The following is a 21,322-nucleotide window of genomic DNA, read 5'->3' as shown; positions in this document are numbered from 1 at the left end:
CAAAGGACTTTACATTACACTGTGGGACTCTATACACTCTGTGTGGTTCATATACACTGTGTTAGGCTGCAAGGAAAACCACATAGGTTACTACACATCTTTCAGAAGCCACACAGCCTGTATATCTTCCGCTTCAAAACCTACCTTCTGCTATGGCTGCTCTATAAGTTAGTGCTTACAAAACAAAGAGGGAGAGTTCAGCAGGATCAGTTTTTTACATTTAAACTAAGTCTGTCAGAAGCAAAACTTAGTCAAATGGTCAATAGGGATTGTAGCTTTCTGATTGACTTTTATAAATCATACAGTACATGCATACGTTATAAGCCTTGCATTGCTGCAGAGGTTGTGGTTTGGAGCAACCGAAAGGGAGAGAGGTGAAAGTTTCTGTGCAACAGTTAGCTGTCTTTATGTGCTGAAACACTGATAAAATCAAAAAAAATCTGGCAAAAACATTAATAAAATACTAACATTATTTCCCAGTTGTGTCAATGTGATTTAAGATCCCATAGCAGTTTAGTCCTAACATTAAGTCAAAGTAATAAATTGTGTTTCCAGTGGTGAATCTTGGAAGTTTGACACAAAATAAAATAATAAGCTAATGATTTATGTTGTGGGAAAAAACATAACATCTTTATAAATCAGATTAACGGTTGCACTGGTTTTCAGAATGCGGATGATCTACAACAGGACAATAACAAAAAAATGATCATAAACAACCCCCTTCAATATGCATGGGCTGATGGGGGACAACGTGTGTTTTGACTGAGGTGTGGTGGAGGCGGGGAGGGGCTGCCCGGCTGGCCTCTGAGTCAGGTCCTGTCTGGGATGACTCGTCTCACACTTCACAGACAAAGACACACAAACTCATGACAACTGGTGAGATTACAGAGAACATTACAAACTTCATGGGATTCACGGACAATGCTCTTCAGTGGATGCTGCTGATTAAGAGCTCAAGGTCAGGTTCTGCTCACCTGATAAATGAGCTGCTCTAAAAAAGAATCAATGGCGTGCTGTTTCCTAAAACGACATACAAGCCGTCCACCGTCCTACATTAGTAATTTCATAGCCTTGGCCTGAGCATTGGTAGGAATGATTTGATGAGCGGGCAGCATGTGAAGACAAATGAATCAGGGATGAATAAAGCAGGAAGTCCACACACTGTACCCCGGAGGCACATAATACGACACCAGACCTGAGACATGTAGCTGACCTCTCCCTCTCTTTGTGTCTCTCTGACACACATACACACTTACTCATCAAAGATACAATTACATTCAGATCTTTGTGTATCTTTGTGTGAGTCCCGCATTCTGCTATTACTTGCAGAAATAGAACTACAGTAGCCGATTTAAACAATAAGTCTACATAAACCATTAAATAACATGTCTTTTGGCTCAGAGTCAAACCTCTCTGTCCGTTGCTGCCTCTGTGTTTCTGTCAGAGCTTCAGGGCCAAAGTAATCAGATTGGAAGTGTGGTAGATGAGAAAATGGACGCCCCGCAGGGCAACGCATTAAACTTAACGACGGTGTATAAAAAAGGGAGTCGGCCACTCAAACCCTCACTCCCACTGTCTCACCCTGTTTGTCTCTGATCCTGTCAGCCTTATGTAAGTCAGGCGTCTGTGTGAGGAGAGAAGGGCAGGTCGTGGAAGGACTGATCAATGCCATCTTTGTCAGGCTGCTTCTCAGGTGACCCGAGTGCCCGGTGACTAATAGGATCGAAAATACTCCCTTCTGGCAGATTGGGTAAACGAGAATATGTTGCTCATACAGGGCTATTAATAGGAGCAGTATAAATGGTTAAAGAAATACTTTGACATTTTGACTTTTTTTTTATCACTTCACAGTTCATGATGCAGCTCATCAGCACATAGAAAAACATAACAACGGCTGTGAGGTGTATTATAAGTTAGCAAAATCAATCAAATATAGCTAAATTATGCTTGATACTTGAATATGCTTAAAGAACAGCTTTAAAAAAACAGCTCTCCATAGGGTTTCATTTATTTAGTTAAAAAAGGTGTTTGCAGCTCATCCCTGAACACAGAAGCCTCAGATTGCTTATAATAAGGGGAAATAGGAAGGGTCTATTTCAAGCTATATATGCAAATAAGTTATTGGGTTTTTCTTATCAATTAAGATTTGTTAGAAAATGTTTTCAACTTTAATTGACTGAATTTATTTGAAAATTGGGATTATTAACATGACTACTCTGTAATGTATTTAAATATACATCTAAGAAGTCCAATATAAGACAAGCTCAAGTTTCAGGTGGGAGCCTTGTTCCATTATCGTTCACTCCACATTTGTCTTGTATGTGTACTTCACAAAAATACTGAAGGATCAAGAAATTAGGTGCATTTTTCTTCAAATTGAAATTTGGGGAGACTCTCAACTCTTACAAGGCCACAGTTACCTTCAACCCAGACAGCCTCACATTCAATATGAAACCACAAAAACATAGTTTCTATATGAAGAGGGGAGGGGGGGGTGTGTTAAAGATGGGTGAAATTCAGTAGAAACAAGCAGCAACAGACTTTTTTCCCCTTTCTTTAGTTCTTTTACACGTACACAAATAACTGTTCTACCGTGAAGACCCAGAACAGTTTATGGTTCTCAGCAATTTCACTTCTCCAGAAACACAACTTTACCCGAGTTGTTTGATACTTCAGTGTCAGGAAAAACGAGTGGTGACCTCCTGGTTAGTTAGAATTACGAAAATAAGCAGAACAGGGATTACATTAAAGAATAGGTTCACAATAGTTTCAAGGTGTCCTTATAAAAGTCCACTTCAATCCCAACAGCAAGTCAAAATAAATTGGGAGTAGTGTTTTCCAACAGCATCGGGCAAAATGTGTCTCCATTCATTGACCTTTATTCTTCAACTCCTCCATGCCTCCAAGAAACACTAACGTAATATTATAACAGAAATCCTGATGTTTAGTCAGAAAGTTCCGTTACTATCCAATGATCCAGCATTGTAAACGTACAGCCCCCGGCTGCCCTGCCCTGACCTGCGACTCTGCGCTGGCCTCCCTCTGAGCGGGCTGCTTGCTGGGAGGTTCTAATGCCGCCAGCCTTGTGTGGCAGGAACAGCCATCTGCAGGGCCATTGTGCTGGTAATGGACTCCCGCCTTGGAGATGGACTCGCATGGAAATGGGTGCATTCTCATGGAGACGTGCACTGCTTTCTACCGGATGACCTTTTCAGGTCTCAACTCTTCCTTTCTGCATCTCAATGGCTTCCTCCCCGAGAGCCAAGCAGTGATAGGCTTTTCTTGACACACGAGTCTGAAGGATTTGTGGAGCTCAATGCAAGACAGAGCAAGTGGCTGACTCAATCAAGATGATGGATTACTGAGAGCAGTCATCTTAAGTACAAAGCCAGATGATGGGAAGATGAAACTGTAAAAGGTGTCTCTCTTGTTGTCTCTTCTCTTTTCAACATTCTCACAAGCTTACCTAGCACCATACCCTTGCTCACACTTTGTGCTTTACTAGACCTCTAATCCCAGTCCCACCTCTGCTGACAAGGTGTAAACATACTGGACTCCTGCAGACAGTGAATCACCAGCAACACAATCATCAATACAGCTGCTCTCATAATTAGTTAGGACTTCTATTTTCCGCTTCACATATGGCTTCTGAAAAAGTGGCAGGAATCAGACTAAGTAATTAAGCCTAAACAGAGCGACTCACAACAGATCAAAAGTGGAGACTGGTTGCCCAGACGGCATGTCAAACACAGGAAAGCTTCCTGTTCCATGACTGCATGCAAAGGCTGATTTTGAAGCTCTTCCTGAAGTACATCACCACCTCACTGGCTGAGAAACCCCGGGCAGCTGAGATAAGAGAAGGAGGGATAGGGAGGACTGGGCACAGAAAAAGAAGAATCTGTGGCCCTGAGGATAAATGGAGCACCAAAGCAAAGATTGTTTTTTCTCTGAAGTCCGTCTGGGCTTTTTGACCTCGCTTACACATTAAATTGAAGGGAACCCAAGTGTAGAAAATGAGTATGAGGGGGAATATGACAGGACATTAGTCATGATTGTTTCTCACGGTGCGAAGTGTTTAGTGAGAGCTCTTTAGAGAGAGGGTATAATTAAACCTTTGGGTGAAAGAAAATGTTATTTAGTAGTTTAAGTTTTGCTCCTAAATGTGTTTTATCAAATCTCCAAATTCTAACAAACTTTTTCAAAAAGACTGGAAATTCTGTGAAGGATTTTTCTTAATATCTGAAAATGAAAAAAAGCTCCAAAATTAACCCTTAAATAAATAACAGCATGAAACCTCTTGATCAAAGTCTTAATCAATGTGAGTTAGCAGATTTTTCTTCCTTCTTAACAATGACTGTACACGCACGGCCGGCCCTGAAGAGGAGACATCTGTACGTTAGTCACAGGACATACGAAGCCCAACAAGTCTGATCACACACAGCTCCATATCCGACCTTCTTATCAGTTCCTGTTATCAGCCTGAAAGGCATACAAGCAGGGTTTTATTGTGACTTTGTGGCAGTTCAAAGCAAAAATGATCTTTATTATTATCCTACCACTACTGACAGAAGCTCATAGATTTAACCTTAAATGCTTTGCACGGCAGGAACAAGAGTGAAACTCATCTGCCAGAGATATAAGAGTCTGTTTCCACAATACACTCCAAGAAGTCATATATCAAGTTTGAAATGCCTGACATTTTTTTTTTGTCTCCAACAGATAGTAATTAGAAAAACAGTGGAAAAGGGAAGAACAAGATTGAACAACTGTCAAAGGACAACTTATTTTTCCACAAAACCCTTTTTTTCCCAGTCTTGCTTACAAAGGGTACATCAGACAGTCATACATGTATAATGTAAGGTCACTTATGTTCAACTTATACTAAAAAAAGTTGTATATTCTCTACATTTAATTTCCAACTGTTGAAAAAGTCACTCTGGGGTTGGTCGGTTTTGTTAGGAGAGGTGATGAAAATGGCTGATGACAGTTTTAGAGCCTGATGACATTTGAGCCTCAGATCCAAAGCTCTCTTGTGAAAGAGAAATTCACTCGAACACTTTCCGTGTGTCATTCACAGAAAAACTCCTTTCCTGATGTCACCCGGTGATGAAAAAAGGAAAAACCTTGAGAGATATCCCTGAAAAACTCCCACATTTGGATATGAAATAAAATGAATTGCGTAAGACATAAATATTATGAGCAGATGATGACACGCAAGTCCTTTTTATTTTTTAAGTTTTGCAATACTCAATCATTTCTTAATGAAATGTTCTTGAGTTTGAAAATACTGTTTGTCACTATTAGAGCACGGTTGGCCAAATATAACATTTATCTACAAAGCTGCACTGTTCTGCGGATGTTATTTGTTAAAAAACACAAAACATCATCCAGCCAGCAGCCAGGGTTTCAGAGGTTGTTTTGGCAAGTTGGCAAATACTAATATTGCAATGCTTTCATAAGGCAAAGGATTGATTTTGTTCTTATCCCCCAAACTATTTGTGTAGACTATTTTCAAAACTTGGGTCACATTATAAAACGCACTTCACAGAATAAAAAAAGTACTCCTGTTTGTGTACATTTCAGAAAAGTTATGATTAACTTACAGTAAAAGAGGTTCTTGTTTGATCTGTCTGTAAGCTGGAAAAAGGTTTCAATTTAATGATTTTAAAATGAAATTTAAGCGACAATGATAACAACTCTATAATAAAATAGAAAAACAACATGGTCAGGATAATTCTTCAGTGTTCGGTGCATTCTCTGTGTGTAGTCATCTGAAATGTTTTCAGTCCAAACATTACACAGGCTCCGTGAGGTGACAGCCTCTGTGTGTGTGTGTGTGTGTGTGTGTGTGTGTGTGTCAACTAACTCACTAACTTTTGTTATATTGGTGGTTTATGTATTCAGTTTTAATGTTTAAAAAATAAATGTTAAAAAAGTCTTTCTATTTTAATTCAATTTCTTTCAAATATTTAGCATTTACAAAAAAAAGCGAAAGGCATAACTGTGTATTTACATTATTGACATTTTCTTCATATTGTGCAGCCCTCGTTTTATGTCAAGTGAGAATGAACCTCACAACAAATGTATTATATATGTAAGGATAATCAAAAAGTATAATCATCAAACATTTTATCCAGGTATGGTTCTAATTCCTTTTGTTGTGACTTTGTATGCAGTAAATGTGTTTCCTGCATGAGGTGACAAGAAAAGACAAAAAAAAAGGTTCATAATTAGTTTAGCTGACTTTTGAGTAAGAGGTCACAAATAGGACTAAATGCTGGTGGCTGCATGATCACATGCAACTGTGCACAGTGGGTAGGGGGCTCAACTGTAGGTCCCTGCATTAAAGGTGTACGTTTATTTTAAGCACCTGAATAGTTAACAATGACACGGTTAGTGCCTCAAGGGTTAAAACTGAAAGGCTGTCACCCATTCATGAGGTGATGTGTGATTGAGAGTGAGAGTGGAGGGGGAGAAGGCTCCGAGAGGAAGGAAGCTGACGGTTGACATGAGGGAAACTTCCTTTAGAGAAGAAGCGCGGGGTGAGTAAGAGTGAAACCTGCCGATAACCAATGATCTGCTGCCTGCAGCTCAATGAACAGTGAAACACACACACACACACACACACACACACACACACACACACACACACACACACACACACACACACACACACACACACACACACACACACACACACACACACACAATGTTAGCTTCATTAATTAGACAACATTCAAAAAATATTTATAGTTGTGGCATTAAAACAATAACCTAATATCTGTAAAACTGCAACTTTTTCTTGAGAACAACAAAGGTCTTCCAGAATTAATTCAGGAAACGAAGCAAATGAGTCAAAAGATAATAACTAACTAACTAACTAACAAAAGATAAGGACGAGAGCTGATGCAATCTCATTGTCTGATTTCAGTGAGTGTGTGTTTGTGTGTGTGATTGATAAAGAGTACACCGGTGTACGAATGTGTATGAGTTTGTTTGTGGGTGTGTGTGTGTGTGTGTGTGTGTGTGTGTGTGTGTGTGTGTGTGTGTGTGTGTGTGTGTGTGTGTTATAAATGGTACTCCCACCAGCAGGTGTGTGTGGGGCAGTTACCAGCTGCAACCCCTGGCATCTCTACAAGGACACCCATTATGACACCCATCATCAAAGGCTCTTTCAACTTGTAGGAATTATTTTTAAGAAGCCCAGAAGATTTTTGTGTGTGTGTGTGTGTGTGTGTGTGTGTGTGTGTGTGTGTGTGTGTGTGTGTGTGTGTGTGTGTGTGTGTGTGTGTGTGTGTGTGTGTGTGTGTGTGTGATTTCTGAGTTTTGTTAGCATGGTTTTTAAAAATGTTTTCCTGGTTTTACATCTTGTAACCAGCCTGTTTCAGATTCCTCCCTGATAAATCCAGTCTGAATGCCGCTTGTGGTTTATTCAACACCATACTGATGCCAGGTTGGCAAACACAAATACATTTTCCTTTGTTCTAAGAAGTTCCAGGGTAATAATAATTAGTACTTTTTGCCATTGAGGTCTACACAGCAATCTGAAGGGCGTTAAGTTTATGAAAATAAAAACATTTCGATCATGGTGATCTATATCTTGACACTCAAAAGAGGCCCTCTTTTTTTTTTATTTGTCTCAGGTGTAACAACAACTGGTTAAAACTGCAGCAACAGTGCGTCATGTGAGATAAAGCAGAAAGGAGGTTTCCGTGAAGAGTTCATCCTTTCCTCTGAAGCAACTACAACATGCCCATAGTCATCCAGTGGAAAAATACAAGCCATTAATCACCATGAAGGCTATAACGGCAAACTTAGGAGCCAAAACCAGGACAAAATGTGACCAAATAGTATTTCAAACAGGACAAGGAGACAAGACATCTTCCAAATTTCCCCATGTTTAATTCAAAGCCACCTCTGACTCTGCGTGACCTTCACATAAAAGAGGAGGCGCCATCTCCCACAAAGGGACATAAATTACTTGAATGCCACATGCCCACCTGAAAAGGTCTCTCAACTGTCAAGTTCTGCATTAACTCTTTCATGTGTGATAGCTGCACCCTGACAGGGTACTTTTGGTGAGCAAACTATCACATACACACTCGCACACACCCATTGAGGCTTACTCACCCGATGAGGGAGACCATCTGCTCCACTATGTGCCTGCTGAAGGTGACGATCACAAACAGTTTCTGTATGACAAAGACACACACAGAAAGAGAGTCAGTTACTGGTCCATGAGGTCACCAACAAGGCAGAATGTGCATCATGGTTCAAACTGTGAATCTGTAACTACCCCTCACACACACACACACTGCCCATAACGCTCAGGCCCATGCCTTGCAGAATCAAGGCGGTTTGGTGAACAAGGGGCCCACAAGCCGGCCTTTGTCATGGAGGGCAGGAAATAAAAGGCTCTATGACACATGAAATGCACAGTACGCTAGGTCAGCATATCATACTGGCTTTCCTCAAAAGAATGTGTGTGTGTGTGTGTGTGTGTGTGTGTGTGTGTGTGTGTGTGTGTGTGTGTGTGTGTGTGTGTGTGTGTGTGTGTGTGTGTGTGTGTGTGTGTGTGTGTGAAGGAATCAAAGGAGATGTGTCATAGCTTCAGAGGGAGGCTGGAGGCTCCTGTCCTGTATGATTTCTGCTGAGTCATCGGCCAGAAGGCGGCTGACAGTCGACTGACAGCAATTTTGGCTCCTATCAGCCTGCCCTGCTGCAGTGGGGCCCAATAATTGAGTTGATTTTATTGGTCTTTTCCATGCCCTCTGAGTTTTTATAGGTTACTGTATTCCCATAAACAAACATCAGTTTGACCACTAAGAATTCGGTTTGTTCTAGCATCATCTCGGTAGCCATCATTACAAACTCATGTTGTGCTGAAAAGGATTGTTCAAACCCACAGAGCCCTTATTTTATATTCTAGTCCAGATCCCAAGGGTTCCAAAGACACTAAATATATACAGCCGAATTACAGGGACAAGTGTATAAAATGATACACGGCGAGAGCACTAGAATTGTTCCATTTCATGTAGTGATGGAGGTATGAAGATGTCATTTAAATATTTGACTATCTAAATGCACAAAGCTTCAGTTCAAAGAATATATATAGTATAATATGAAACTGTTAAAACATTTCTTATCTTAAGTAAACCACAAGTAATCCAATGTTTAACATTAGTGAGTGAAACTAAGCTGAATGATAAGCAGAAATGTTTTCCAGATAGTTTAAATGCCTATGTCACTGATGAAATGAAACACTACTCGCTGACATTACGGAACTCTCGAGTACATTGATCACAGGATTTAACAAATATATCACACAAACTAGCCGAATTTGAGGACTAATAATATGTTCCAGGACTATTTAAAACAACAAGACAAACACAGACTGAGATAAAGGACACTACAAGTGAAGTAAAACAAATGTGACAGACCGAATGTCACATTTGCATGGCTACACTAAAGATAACACTAACAATGTTAATGTCATGTGACAGCGGTCTTTGATCAGTGCTTTGTTACAGAGTTCTTTGTAAGGTTATGTAACATGTCACCCATACATACATGTGTTCGTTGGTCATTTGTGTTGGGCCTCAGGACCTCATGGAACGTAAGCCAGTATGAGTTAAAGACTTGCAGTCAAAATGTTGGCCATGTCAAAAAAATAACACAATTGATATTTGGGCTTAACCTTATGTAAATCGTCTCATGGAACTTTATAACCCCCAACCTCAGGAAGAGATTTTGGAGCATTGCATTTAAATATTGATTAAATATTTTGTGCACTCACATCTATTCAACAGGCAATGACAAGTAATTCATCATCCTACACAAGGCAGGGAGGAAGGGGACAGCAAGATGGCCGACAGGAAAGCTGACTAAGATGCCTTGAGAGTTCTCTGCTGGGAAACCGGCGCTGACATGGTCCTGACTCGCTGATTTCATCGCAGTGATAACACTAATAAGAGCTACACACATCCCGGATACAAAACATGACTTCCATATTCAAGATAATCATGAATATGCTAACATGAGGAACTTAAAAAATATGTCTAGCTCAATTTTGTTGTAGAGAAGTGAAAAAATAGCCTGATTTAAAAATACAGGAACTATAAGAAAGACCAGACAATGTTGCAATTTCTATTTATTCTTCATTTGTGCAGGGGAACCTATGAATGATTTTCAATTGGACTAAAAATGAAAGTTCACTATAGAGAGTTGAACTTCCTTTCTTTGATACAATAAAAAATATACGTTTCATAACTTAATGTAAGGTAGAATGATTATAGTGTGTTTGAGTTTTTTATTTAGATTTGATTTTTTGATTTGATTTACTTAGAACGTGTACAACAATAATACAAAAAATAATAATCATAATGAATTGAAACAAGACAATTATAATACTGTACAAACTCAAGCAGTATCAAATTGATAAACAAAAAATATGATTAACCTGAATTATATATAAACAAAGGTCTACCTGATTACACATCCGAAAAGGGGTGGGAGGAAGTTAACACCTATTTAATGCCACCCCTTCTCCCAAAAACCAAATGACTAACATTAATTTTCGTTTTTACATTTATATACATTTTGAACATTATATAGGGATAATGTTATGATTTTAATGTATTATTTTTGGATAATCGGGATATGAAATGTGTCCATCCCTTTGTGCCCCTGCATTACGCATGAATATGAAATCTCTTACCAAAGTCAAAGAGTGTAATACTTTTGCTATATGACAGTCGATGTGCTCCTCTCCAGCCCGCTCTGTTACACTACCCTCGGTGAAATCACCTCTCAAGGGCCCCACATGTATGTGCATGACATCACCCATCATCCTCAAGTGGGCAGCTGTGTCACAAAGGCGCTGACGCTGTGACCATTCAACAGCGGACATTCACACGTGAGGCTTAATGAGCATGAAAGATTAAAGAAGAAAAAAAGCCTCTCCTTGTAAGAACACACCTGAAGCACAGGTACAAACCCAGATCAGAAAACAGGCTTTGAAGCATTGAGAGTATAACGCCCACACACACACACACAACACAAGCCTCAAAATCCCCTTTTGTTCCCTCCACGAGGGAGAATGTCACCTGCTCTGCTTTCCTCTCAAACTTTCCTGCCCACACGCTCTAAACTCCTGCATCATTTGCATTAGAAGCAAAATGTGAGCTCGAGGAAAATTAAACCGAGCAGCTACGTGAGAAAGTGGGCCCCCCAAACATGCCGGAGAGCCGGGTGAAGTCTTTCTTTCCGTGAGCGAGGGAGGGACACACCTCTATCATTGGGGGCCCCCGGGACCCCTGGGTGTAATCTGGTGCTGTGCCTGTCATGCATGCATGCTACCCCCCACCCCTCTTTCCCCCCCCCGCTCTCTTTCTCCATCACCTCCCACAGACAATGTTTATCAGCTTCACCCTGTGCTCACCAGGTTCCCCCTCCACACCATGTTTTCTCTTAGTTCAGTGCAGGACAATGCTTTCTGCGTATGATAAGAAAGGAGCAGAGTGAGTAAAAAAATTTGAGCTTTGCTTTTAACCCTTCCTCTCTGAATCACTGTGAGCAAATTCCAAAGTTTGCTAAGAAAACAGAAAGTGGAGCCCCTGACGGTAATCGCAGACATACTGCAGATTCCTGGACGCAAATTGAGGATTCTCCAGGATTAGAAGAAAAGTTTGTGATGCCAAGTCTCCTAACACCACTTTCTTAGTTAAGGGTTAGGATGGGTCTTTTTACCCTGCCATAAATTCTCAATCTGCTGTGGTCAGACCCGACGACTGTACAAAGAACCGGCGGTGCTGCAGCTGCCGTCACAAAATGGTCGACTCCCCCCTACTTTGCACAAAATGGCCTCCTAACTGCCAGCTGAATACAGTACAGATGCATGAGTGTGATTCATCACCAAACTGCCTCTGAACAATGTTAAAGACAGCAGATCTCAGACTCTGCTACATATACGTTCAGCTTATTCTCCTCTGTGTAGGATGAAACAGAGAAGAGCACTGCATATATACTATAAACATATACAATGCTGGGAACATGCTTTAAATGTGCACACGTCTTAACTTTATTTTCAAAATCAACCCCGGCCTTTTTTACATAGATATTTATAATTAAGGTGCAGCTCACCTGAATGTGCATTTTGATGACTGCTTTCCCTATGAGTGTTGCACCAAAAAAAGTCCAAAAGGGAACCAAGAAATGCCCGCACGTTATTCCTGCCAGGTCAAACAACGGATTTGGAATCTGGGAGAAACAGAAGAGATGATTAGACCTGATGTGGTGCAATAACAGCTAAAGACATACAAATAAATCATATAGAGGGACAGAAAGTGCATGGAAACATCATAACTTTTACAGTATGTGACGGACACCATGAGAATATTTGACATTAGACAAATATACAATCATAACAGCTGTCTTCTAAATATTGTTTCACAGTTCAGGAAGTTTGCTTTGAATGATGTCAATGCATCAATATGTGAAAATCACAAAATGATGGGGGTGAAGAACATTGAATAAGTTAAAAGTATGCGTGATTCGACTTACAGAAGCACAGACTAAAATCCCAAAGAACCCGACCTTCTGGATGAGTTTCTGCACGGCTACTTTTGCTCGGCTGGCAAAGTCCTGAAAAAGAACAAAAGAGAGAAAAAGGTTTAACTTCTATAGAAAGATGCTGATGGATGTCTGATAACTTACTGTGTTATTGTATAGACATTGCTTTATTGACAGGAGATTTCACACCTGCTTTATATATTTTTAATTACCAACAAATCACCACTTAATTCTTCTTCTAATTATTGTTGCAGAGCTTTATCAGACACACATCATACTGTCTTTATAAATACGGGATAACGTCTGACAGAACCAAACACTTTAAAATAATTATTTCTGATTCACATTTCATATGATAAATGATTCACATTTCATTACTGATCGGTACCAGATAAGTACATGTGATTGGATTAAAATGATTAACAAGGCTGCTAAAAAATGTATTAAGGGGAAATTATAGAAGAGATTTTTTCAGTGCTAAGCATTTCTGTGGAACGGGGAAAATCAGAGTTGTGTTAAACAAATGTGTGTAACCAGCTGTAAAACTCTTATTGAATAGATGTTTAACCTACGCTTTGAAAACCTACTCAAGTGCCACATTAAAAAAAACAACAACTTTAGGATCATATCTTCATTTGGGATAAGATTTAATGATTAAAGGTCTGCTTTTGGAAATCCCTCCATCTTCTCTGAATGCTTATGTTTCAGTTTATTTACAAATAATTGTCTGAGATATGACATAAAACTTTCCATTTTATATCTAAAAACATATTGGGGAACTAATGGAACGAAAAATGTGTGAAAAGCCAGTTTTTTTTTTATCGCTGCCTGTTTTTAAATAATTAGAAAAGAGCAGCAGCTGCGACAGCAGGGTTTTCTGCTTCATGCAAATGTTCCCTCAATAAAAGGTTATTGAGGTAAGATAAAAAATGAAAAACCAAATAAACCTCAGAAATTAGACATAGTTTTGAACTTGAAAATATATATATTTCAATAGAATGTGCATTGAGATCTTTGCACTTACTAAATCTGTTTCCAGTTCTGAATGTATTGTTTAGTTTTAAATGATAAAGATCTCTAAAACCCAAAACTTAAATATGCACTTTTCAAAAATATTTACACAGTTTGAATTCTAATGTATTCACACAAATAAATGTGAAAAATAAGAGATCAGGAGCTCTGAATGACTCAAAGTTTTTGCATATCTAACACATTACAATAATTGACCTAATAGCTGAAGTATTTTTAGAGGTAAAATGTATTTCTTTAAATTCTTAACTAACAAAAGTGGGTTTCGCAATTAAATAAACTCCTGTGTTAAATTCCTGACTGTTCTGCGACACAAATATCCCCAAGTTCACGGCTGATTCGCCTGCCAAATTGTGAAAGAATTTGAAGGCTCTTCTCTAAACATGTTTCTTTGTTAGTGACAGACTGGTTTTAGCACGTCTGTAATGAACACTTTGGGCCAGTTATTAATGAATTTGTCACTGGAAGTGTGTGAACTAAATAGCAGACTTTTGTTATTCCTGTGACTCACAAATTCTAGCTTTTTTCTGCTGGTCTCTCCCTAACCCTAAGCTCCACAAAAGCCTCTTTTCACAGCAATGACACATGCATATTCTCTGTATACCTTTTCTGGGAAGAGGAGCCTTAATCTGTTAAGAGGAGAGGAGAGGAGACCACTGACCAAGAACATTTCATCATTTTGGATGCATTAAATATCTAGGTAATTTATAAAATGATTACTTTATACCCTGCTGAATTTGTAATTGGGAAATAAAATGTGTTTCTTTTAACTTAAATGGTTTGATTTTCATTTGAAATAGAAATGTCTAAAACAATAATGACTGAATATACAGTAGATGATATTGCATTTACAAAATATTCATTGCAGTTTTATTTTACTTTGTCCGCCTTGTTTATATGGAAATAATGTTAACTGCTGGCAGAAGTAAATAAAGGTTTTATAACCAGCTGCAGCTGCATGATGGCTTTCATTTCTTATTTGTATTTTATTCTGATTGTTACTTAATGTATGGCATGATAAAATGCCATTGCATGGAAAACAATAAGAGAAACCTTTCTTTTGCAAAGTTAATGTTATAAGTGCAGTAATACTGCTTTTAAAAAATGCTTTGCAGTTTGAAATATAGCAAACTAAATAGATGAATATCATAACAATAAAAGAAGGTGTTAAATACAACTGTTGATAGGCTACATTTCTCTTTGGTATTTAGATAAATGTTTATGGATTGAAGCCTAAATTGTTTATTTATCCTCACATAGAATTATGCTCATGATTTAGAAATGTCAATGCTTAAATTTAAATCTGTCTTTCACTGTAAAAAAAGTGTGTAATGAAATGATGTAGATGTTTCACATGCAAAGCGCACTATTGTGCCTTTCAAACAAACTTTAAGTTTATTTTGTATTTGTGTACAGAACTAATATAAAAATCTCTGGTGATTAAGGAATTACTACAGATACAATTCTTTATAAAAACAAATATATATATACAATATATGTTGTTTTTTGCTTCAAAATGAGATTACATTTCATTCATTTTAAGAAAAAAACACCTTTTTCAACTTTGACGGCTGATATGAACACAAATGTATGTTTTTATTAATGTGAACATTCTCCTTAAGACATTACAAAATGTGTTTATATTCCCTGAAACTAACCTTTAATGTCTTGATTATTTTTCTTGGTGTTTTTATGTGGCAAAGTGTTCCCAAAGAAGGCATTTTAGAATAAAACTCTCAGATAGTGGTCTGGGAAAGGATTTAGAAACACAAATTCTTTAATGAATGTTTGTTATAAATGAAGTTGATTCTCCCACTGAGAGCATATTTAAACAAAAATAAAATCAACTATTGTAGAAATAAAATAAAATATGATTGTTATGAACAGACATTAAAAACGTTTTTCATTCTAAACAGAAAGGCCTCAGTTTCCTAAACCTCATGTTAATGTTTTAAAATGAGAGATGCTTTAGGGGGCTGGCAATACCCGATCATACCTAATATGGACAACAAAACCAGTACAGTGCTGATGACATTCTTTATGGAGTGCAACCGAGCGGAGGGGAAATTTGAGAGACATGGGAGGGTCGCCTAATAAGGTGGTGGTGGGGGGAGCGAAGGGACACAGAATCTGATTGGTTCACAATTTGAATTTCTGCCTCCACCGACATCCAATCATAAAGGTTTCTTATTGACTGGCATGTAGTTTAATTCTAGCCAGTCGCTGTGTGTGCGTGTGCGTGTGTGCGTGTGCGCATGTGTGTGTGTGTGTGTGGCTCAGCTGGTGGGAGACAGGGAGGAAGGAATGTGAATGGTTGGCTGTAGCTGAACCACTGAGGACTGATTCTGGACCAGGGACACCTGACAACTGCGAAAACCCTGCAGAACCAATCAGCGCTATGGCGACGGCCTGTGTGAATCCCATTCATTTTGTGACATCATGACACACGCATTGTTTACATTATAGGTTGAGCCTTTGGCTCAAGCAGGGAGAGCGAGCATGAAAAAATATCACCGCAGCGTGAACAAAGGGTCCCAGAGGTGGAGAGGGGCGGGTGTAAAAGTGTGTGTGTGTGTGTGTGTGAACTTGTGACACTGTGATTTACTATAGTTGAACTATGTACTTGGACTCTCTCTCTGCTCTGCATTTCTGGGCCGGGGAAGTGTCTATCTTGGATGGCTGGGGTTCAGACATCCCGGCTCTGTTGTCGGTGGCTTATGGAAAATCACCATCTTTGCCAGGCAGCTTGCCAAGGGCTGCCTGTTCCGCCCCCCCGCCCACCCCTTCTACCCCTTCCACCTCTGCTTCTACCGGCCGGCAGGGCTGGGCTTAGCAGCAATTACATTTGGTAAGATCTTGTCAAGGGTGCAGCGTCATTAAATCGGTGGAGGTTTTGGTTCCAGATTTGGCTGCTCGGCACAGATGCTTTACTTGCGGTCTGCACATTCACCCCACATGGAGCCCAGTCGCACCCCCACCACCACCAAACCCCCCATTTACTTCTGGCAGTCAAATTGACCGATTCTTCATTTGAATAAGCAAATCATAAAGGCTTCTCAGAAACCACATGTAAGCACTTTTAGCTTCCACCCTTACAGCCATATGTTTAATGTTTCATGTGTAAAAAGTATTAAACATATTGGGATTTCTTTTTATTGGTAAAAAGGCCATCTGTTCATCATCGTTTCAAACATCCAAAAAGTCATTTCGAATTTCTGTAAGTGACATTTGTTTTCTTTGCCTGCTTTACATCGGAAATGCGCTACTGGACATGTGATATCGGTTTATTTTGGATTTGAATAAGGGGCTCAGAGGACTTGTCGTTGTGAAAAAGTTGGCAAAGAAAACACTTTGTTTTCAGTAGTTTTGTTTTTTTGTAGTGCAGATGGGGTACAGAGTTCAAACACAGACAAAAAGCAGGCTGCGACAAAGCACTGTGCTCCATGTGGAAAATTGAAGTGTCAGACAAGGAAAAATCTATGCATAGTCTATACACAAGTCAACACCCACGCACATTTTTTCTCTCCCCTCTCTCTGTGTTTTCTTTTTTTTTTCTCAATGAAAGTCTTTCACACAGAAGACACACACACACATCTCCGGAGCGGCCGCAAGCCCCCCGACACGAAGACGGCTAAAGTTCATCTCATTAACTCCTGACAAGCCCGCGCCTGCTCTCTCTGGCACAGAAAGTGGAGTGATTAAGAACTCCTGACGCAATACAAGCTACAGTCCCCTTTTAAAGAAAGGAGAAGAAAGAATATCTAGCATTGAAATATATCTGGACGCACACACGCACGCAAACACACAATCACGCACACATACACACACACACACACACAAAATGCACCCCTGAGTCCACGTTGACAAATTCTTTAACAAGCTGTGGTTAAAGGGAAGCTGGTTTTACTCTGAGTCACCCCCCTCCTTTCAAACAGTTTACTGGAAATAAAGAGGGAGGAGGAGGGAGGGGGCACTTTCAGAGAAGTCACGTGACGGGGCCGGGCAAACCACAGCACAGAGAGCCTTTGAGTGCAGGGGGGAAGGCAGGCATACGCCCAGCGCAGATGGCCCTGATTTGAGTTACAGGAGATACAATCCTGGGAGTTGGCAATCAAGAATTCACAGCCTGTTAACCCCATCCGCGCCGGATGTGGAAAAAAAGGAAAAACACAAGCCAGGAAGTAACTTCATTTTCAAGTAACAAGCAATCATGGACTCTTTCCAAGAGGGGTCCTTGGAAACAGGCTGTGTGGACACTGAGGATCCCTCTCCCGACACACCGAGTGCTCTTGTACTGAGTTAAAGATTTAAGAGGGGAAAAAAAGCTGATGTTCATGACATCAGCGTCTGGAGCCGTTAGAAAAGGCATGACTTCATTATTCTTGAATAGCTCTGTTGAATGAAAGAGAAAAAAAACTCAAGAGTGCTCTGCTGCTGTGCATCACGTGCACTTGTGGCAGGAAGTTGGCACGTGCAGGCTGGGAGAAATGCCACAGGGTTGAAGTCAAACTGCTGGCACCTACAAACATCTGTGACTCGAGCGGAGGGACATAGTCAGCATCTTAATCCAGCTCTTCTGCCACAGGGTGGAGTGTGTCTGAGTGTGTGTGTGTATATGTGTGGGAGAGTGTATAAGGATGTTTTTGGAGAGGGGAAAGGTTGAAGGAGGTCACATCCTCGAGGGCAAAATTCAACACTTCCTGTCTAATTTGCAACAATCGAACAATACCAACGTTTCTTTAATCCAATCCCAGTGGAGTCTGTTTTCCACTTCGCCTACCACTATTGATTTTCAACTATCAATCAAAATCTCTGACACAAATCCATTGTGGATGAATGACTCCCATGTCCACCTTGAAATGTGTAAAAACAAGTGAAAATCAGAGTAGAGCGGGATGTCCTCGAGCGAAAGAGGGAACCCTGAGAAGTTCCGAGTAATGGTAAAAGCCTTGGAGGGGATAAAATGTTTCCGTATGTTGCAGGTCCTCACTGGTGCTAGCAACCTGCCTCCAGATGCTGTCCAATCACACAAGCACACATTACATGCATACACACAGCTGCCAGACATCATCAGAGAGAGAGGAGCGAGAGAGAGCGGTTCACGGTGAGAGACGGACAGAGTGCGTGAGAAAGAATAAGAGCATAGGGAGAGAGGGACAGAAAGAGAAACAATGTCAGAGAGAGAGAGCGCACTGAGGCGGTATATGGAGAGCAGCGTCACTTCTAATCTAACCTCGCGAGGATGCGACCAGGCGATGCTCCTCCTGCGTCACACTGCTAGCTTGTTTGGGAAAAGACACGCAGGAGCTTTTCGATGTAGATATCTAAATTCAGACTAAATCTCGTCTTTCCCATGCTGCCAGTTCGTGAAACTACCACCCCCTCTACTACTTTCTTGCAGTTTTGGTGGGAAGCGCCATGAATGATGTCAGAACTCCACTCTCACACGTGTGGACCGAGCTCCCGGGCTGATGTCGGTGCCAACCTGCTCCGCTGTCCACAATGTTAGTCACACGGGAACTTAGAGCAGGTGCTGCATCACTTCGCCTTCTCACCACATTTTCTTCTTACTTCCTTGAATCTGTTTCAGTGTTAGTTTCTCAAAAGGTCACTTCAGTCCTCGTGCTGGGAGTCAGTTAAACTATGCTGTTAATGAATAAAGGCTCATTTACACACATCTACAGGGCTGAATGTATGATTATCAGTACCCAGCGCCTCCAGCAATTCACATGATTTCAGTTTAAAATGATTCATTGAAAGATAATTTGGAAAAAATGCCATACCTTCAATCTCTTCAAATATAAAACATGCAACAAGTTGTTTCTTTTAAACATTCAGTGCAGTTGCACCAAAATACTAGTGGATCCTTAGCAAGTTGAAGTGGGAAATAAGCGAGGGAAAGAATAGTATTTACACGATAACTACTGAAAGATAATAGCGATAAAAATGGCTTATCATTTAGATTCTCTTTTGTGAAAGAGAAAACTATTCCGCATTTTCTGGCAAACCCGGGTATGCCAATGTTGGTCACCAGACCACTGATTTAGTGCATTGATAAATTATATTTATTTTCATATTTAATTGCGTTAAAATCAAAACAACTAACTTCCACATTTCAAACATGTAACATTACATATATCGATTGATTTGCACTGTTTCAAGACAACATCCTGCTTGTTGAAAACAAAAACAACAAAGAAAATGTCTGGGATTTTTCTCTACCACCCACCTAAGTAGCAACGACTTTTATATATTTGTTATTTTATTCTTTAATGCTTTGTCATCTAACAGGATGCTAAGTGACTATGGACATCCCATGATTTAAGTGATTGAATGATATTTAAAGAAAGGAAAAGGAGACTGCTCTTAAACTCTATAATCAAAATTCTATTACATTTCCACTACTATTAATACCCACACACAGCCCCGGTTATAACAGTGTAGAGAGGTTGTTTTTGCGTGGGGGTGTGGTTGACATTTTTGGCACATAAAAACAGACAGACAAACATGATACAAGATAACAGAATGGAAAAGACTGGATTCAAATAAATGATATGTTAGAAGAACATTTTTTCTGATTTCTGAAACACAATGTATTGTAGGACTTCTTGTGAGCAGAGGCATGCTTTCCACATAGTTTTTCCCTTTGGAATTACTGCATTATCAAAGATGGCATGTACGTACTGAATGATTCACATTTAAACTAAGGCTGTATTATTGCTAAACCTGTATGGCTGCTGAATAGTGAAGTAATTAGAGTGAATAAATTGAACAGTGCTCTGAATCACTCAGTAATCCTTTGACAATGGGACCACCCTCATTAAATAATATGCATTCATGTGTCAACATCTGTTTTTAAAATCAGCTTCAGTTTATTTATTTTAAAAAAGAGTAAGTGGGTGCTTTGTAAAGTTCAAAACCATTACTGGATGCTGTTGTTTTACTGCACTTGACCTGTCTGACTGTTTGACCCAGACTGTTGGAGAAAGGAACGCATTCCTAGGGAGGAAGTCGGTCAGGAGGACACACTGATCTGATGAAGAGCTGTTACAGAACCACACGCATGTTTCCCCTCCATTCATAATCACAAGAGGGTGGGAGGATAAATATTTACAGGGAGCCATGAGGAATTGCTGAAGCATTTGCAGCAATGTTTGATACGATAACTTTTGGTCTTTTTCACAGGGAAATTCAAAACTAAGGGCCGGAAACGGCGGGAACATTTCACTCAAGTGCATCATTGCTGTTCTGAGTCATAATGTTGTGAAAGCACTGCATACTTGCTCGCACGCACGCACGCACGCCCGCACGAACAAGTACATTCATTTCAATTTAACTGTACCACATATTTTTTATGTTGTTAGTTACTTATTTATACAAAACATAAATCAACCAGTACATTATGATGTATTATTATAGGTTAAGCTATAAAACCGTATATCAACTCATTTAAAAGAGTTCCACCTCTAAGTGACATCAGCAATTATAAACCATATATGACTTTAAAATGTCCCTTTCTACATAATGAGTATTTTTACCTTTGGCACAAGAATATAGTATAGTAAGTTAGTATAATTTTATACTAATACTTTTGTAATATTTCCACACTGTAGTATTGAGTTACGTAAAATCTACTTCTACTTTAGGCTACTTTACACTTGTATTGTAAAAATGTATTTGATAACTTTTTTATACTTTGCAGACTTCGATTATTAAAACAAGA

General features: G+C 39.6%; 1 protein-coding gene across 1 annotated transcript in view; it reads right to left on the bottom strand.

Annotated features, from left to right (window-relative positions):
• LOC134872027 (vacuole membrane protein 1-like) overlaps positions 1 to 21,322 on the bottom strand; it is a 58,161-nt gene that overhangs the window by 10,136 nt on the left and 26,703 nt on the right. The window contains exons 8-10 of the mRNA XM_063895097.1: positions 12,562 to 12,642; positions 12,142 to 12,258; positions 8,131 to 8,192 (exon numbers count right to left, since the gene is read on the bottom strand). Coding sequence (XP_063751167.1) covers positions 8,131 to 8,192; positions 12,142 to 12,258; positions 12,562 to 12,642 — 260 coding nt within the window. The remainder of the gene's footprint in view (positions 1 to 8,130; positions 8,193 to 12,141; positions 12,259 to 12,561; positions 12,643 to 21,322) is intronic.

The sequence above is a fragment of the Eleginops maclovinus genome, chromosome 11 (assembly GCF_036324505.1).
Source record: "Eleginops maclovinus isolate JMC-PN-2008 ecotype Puerto Natales chromosome 11, JC_Emac_rtc_rv5, whole genome shotgun sequence".
In the NCBI taxonomy this organism is placed as follows: Eukaryota; Metazoa; Chordata; class Actinopteri; order Perciformes; family Eleginopidae; genus Eleginops; species Eleginops maclovinus.
Note: the sequence above shows the minus strand (reverse complement) of the source record. Positions and strands in the feature narration are given on the sequence as shown.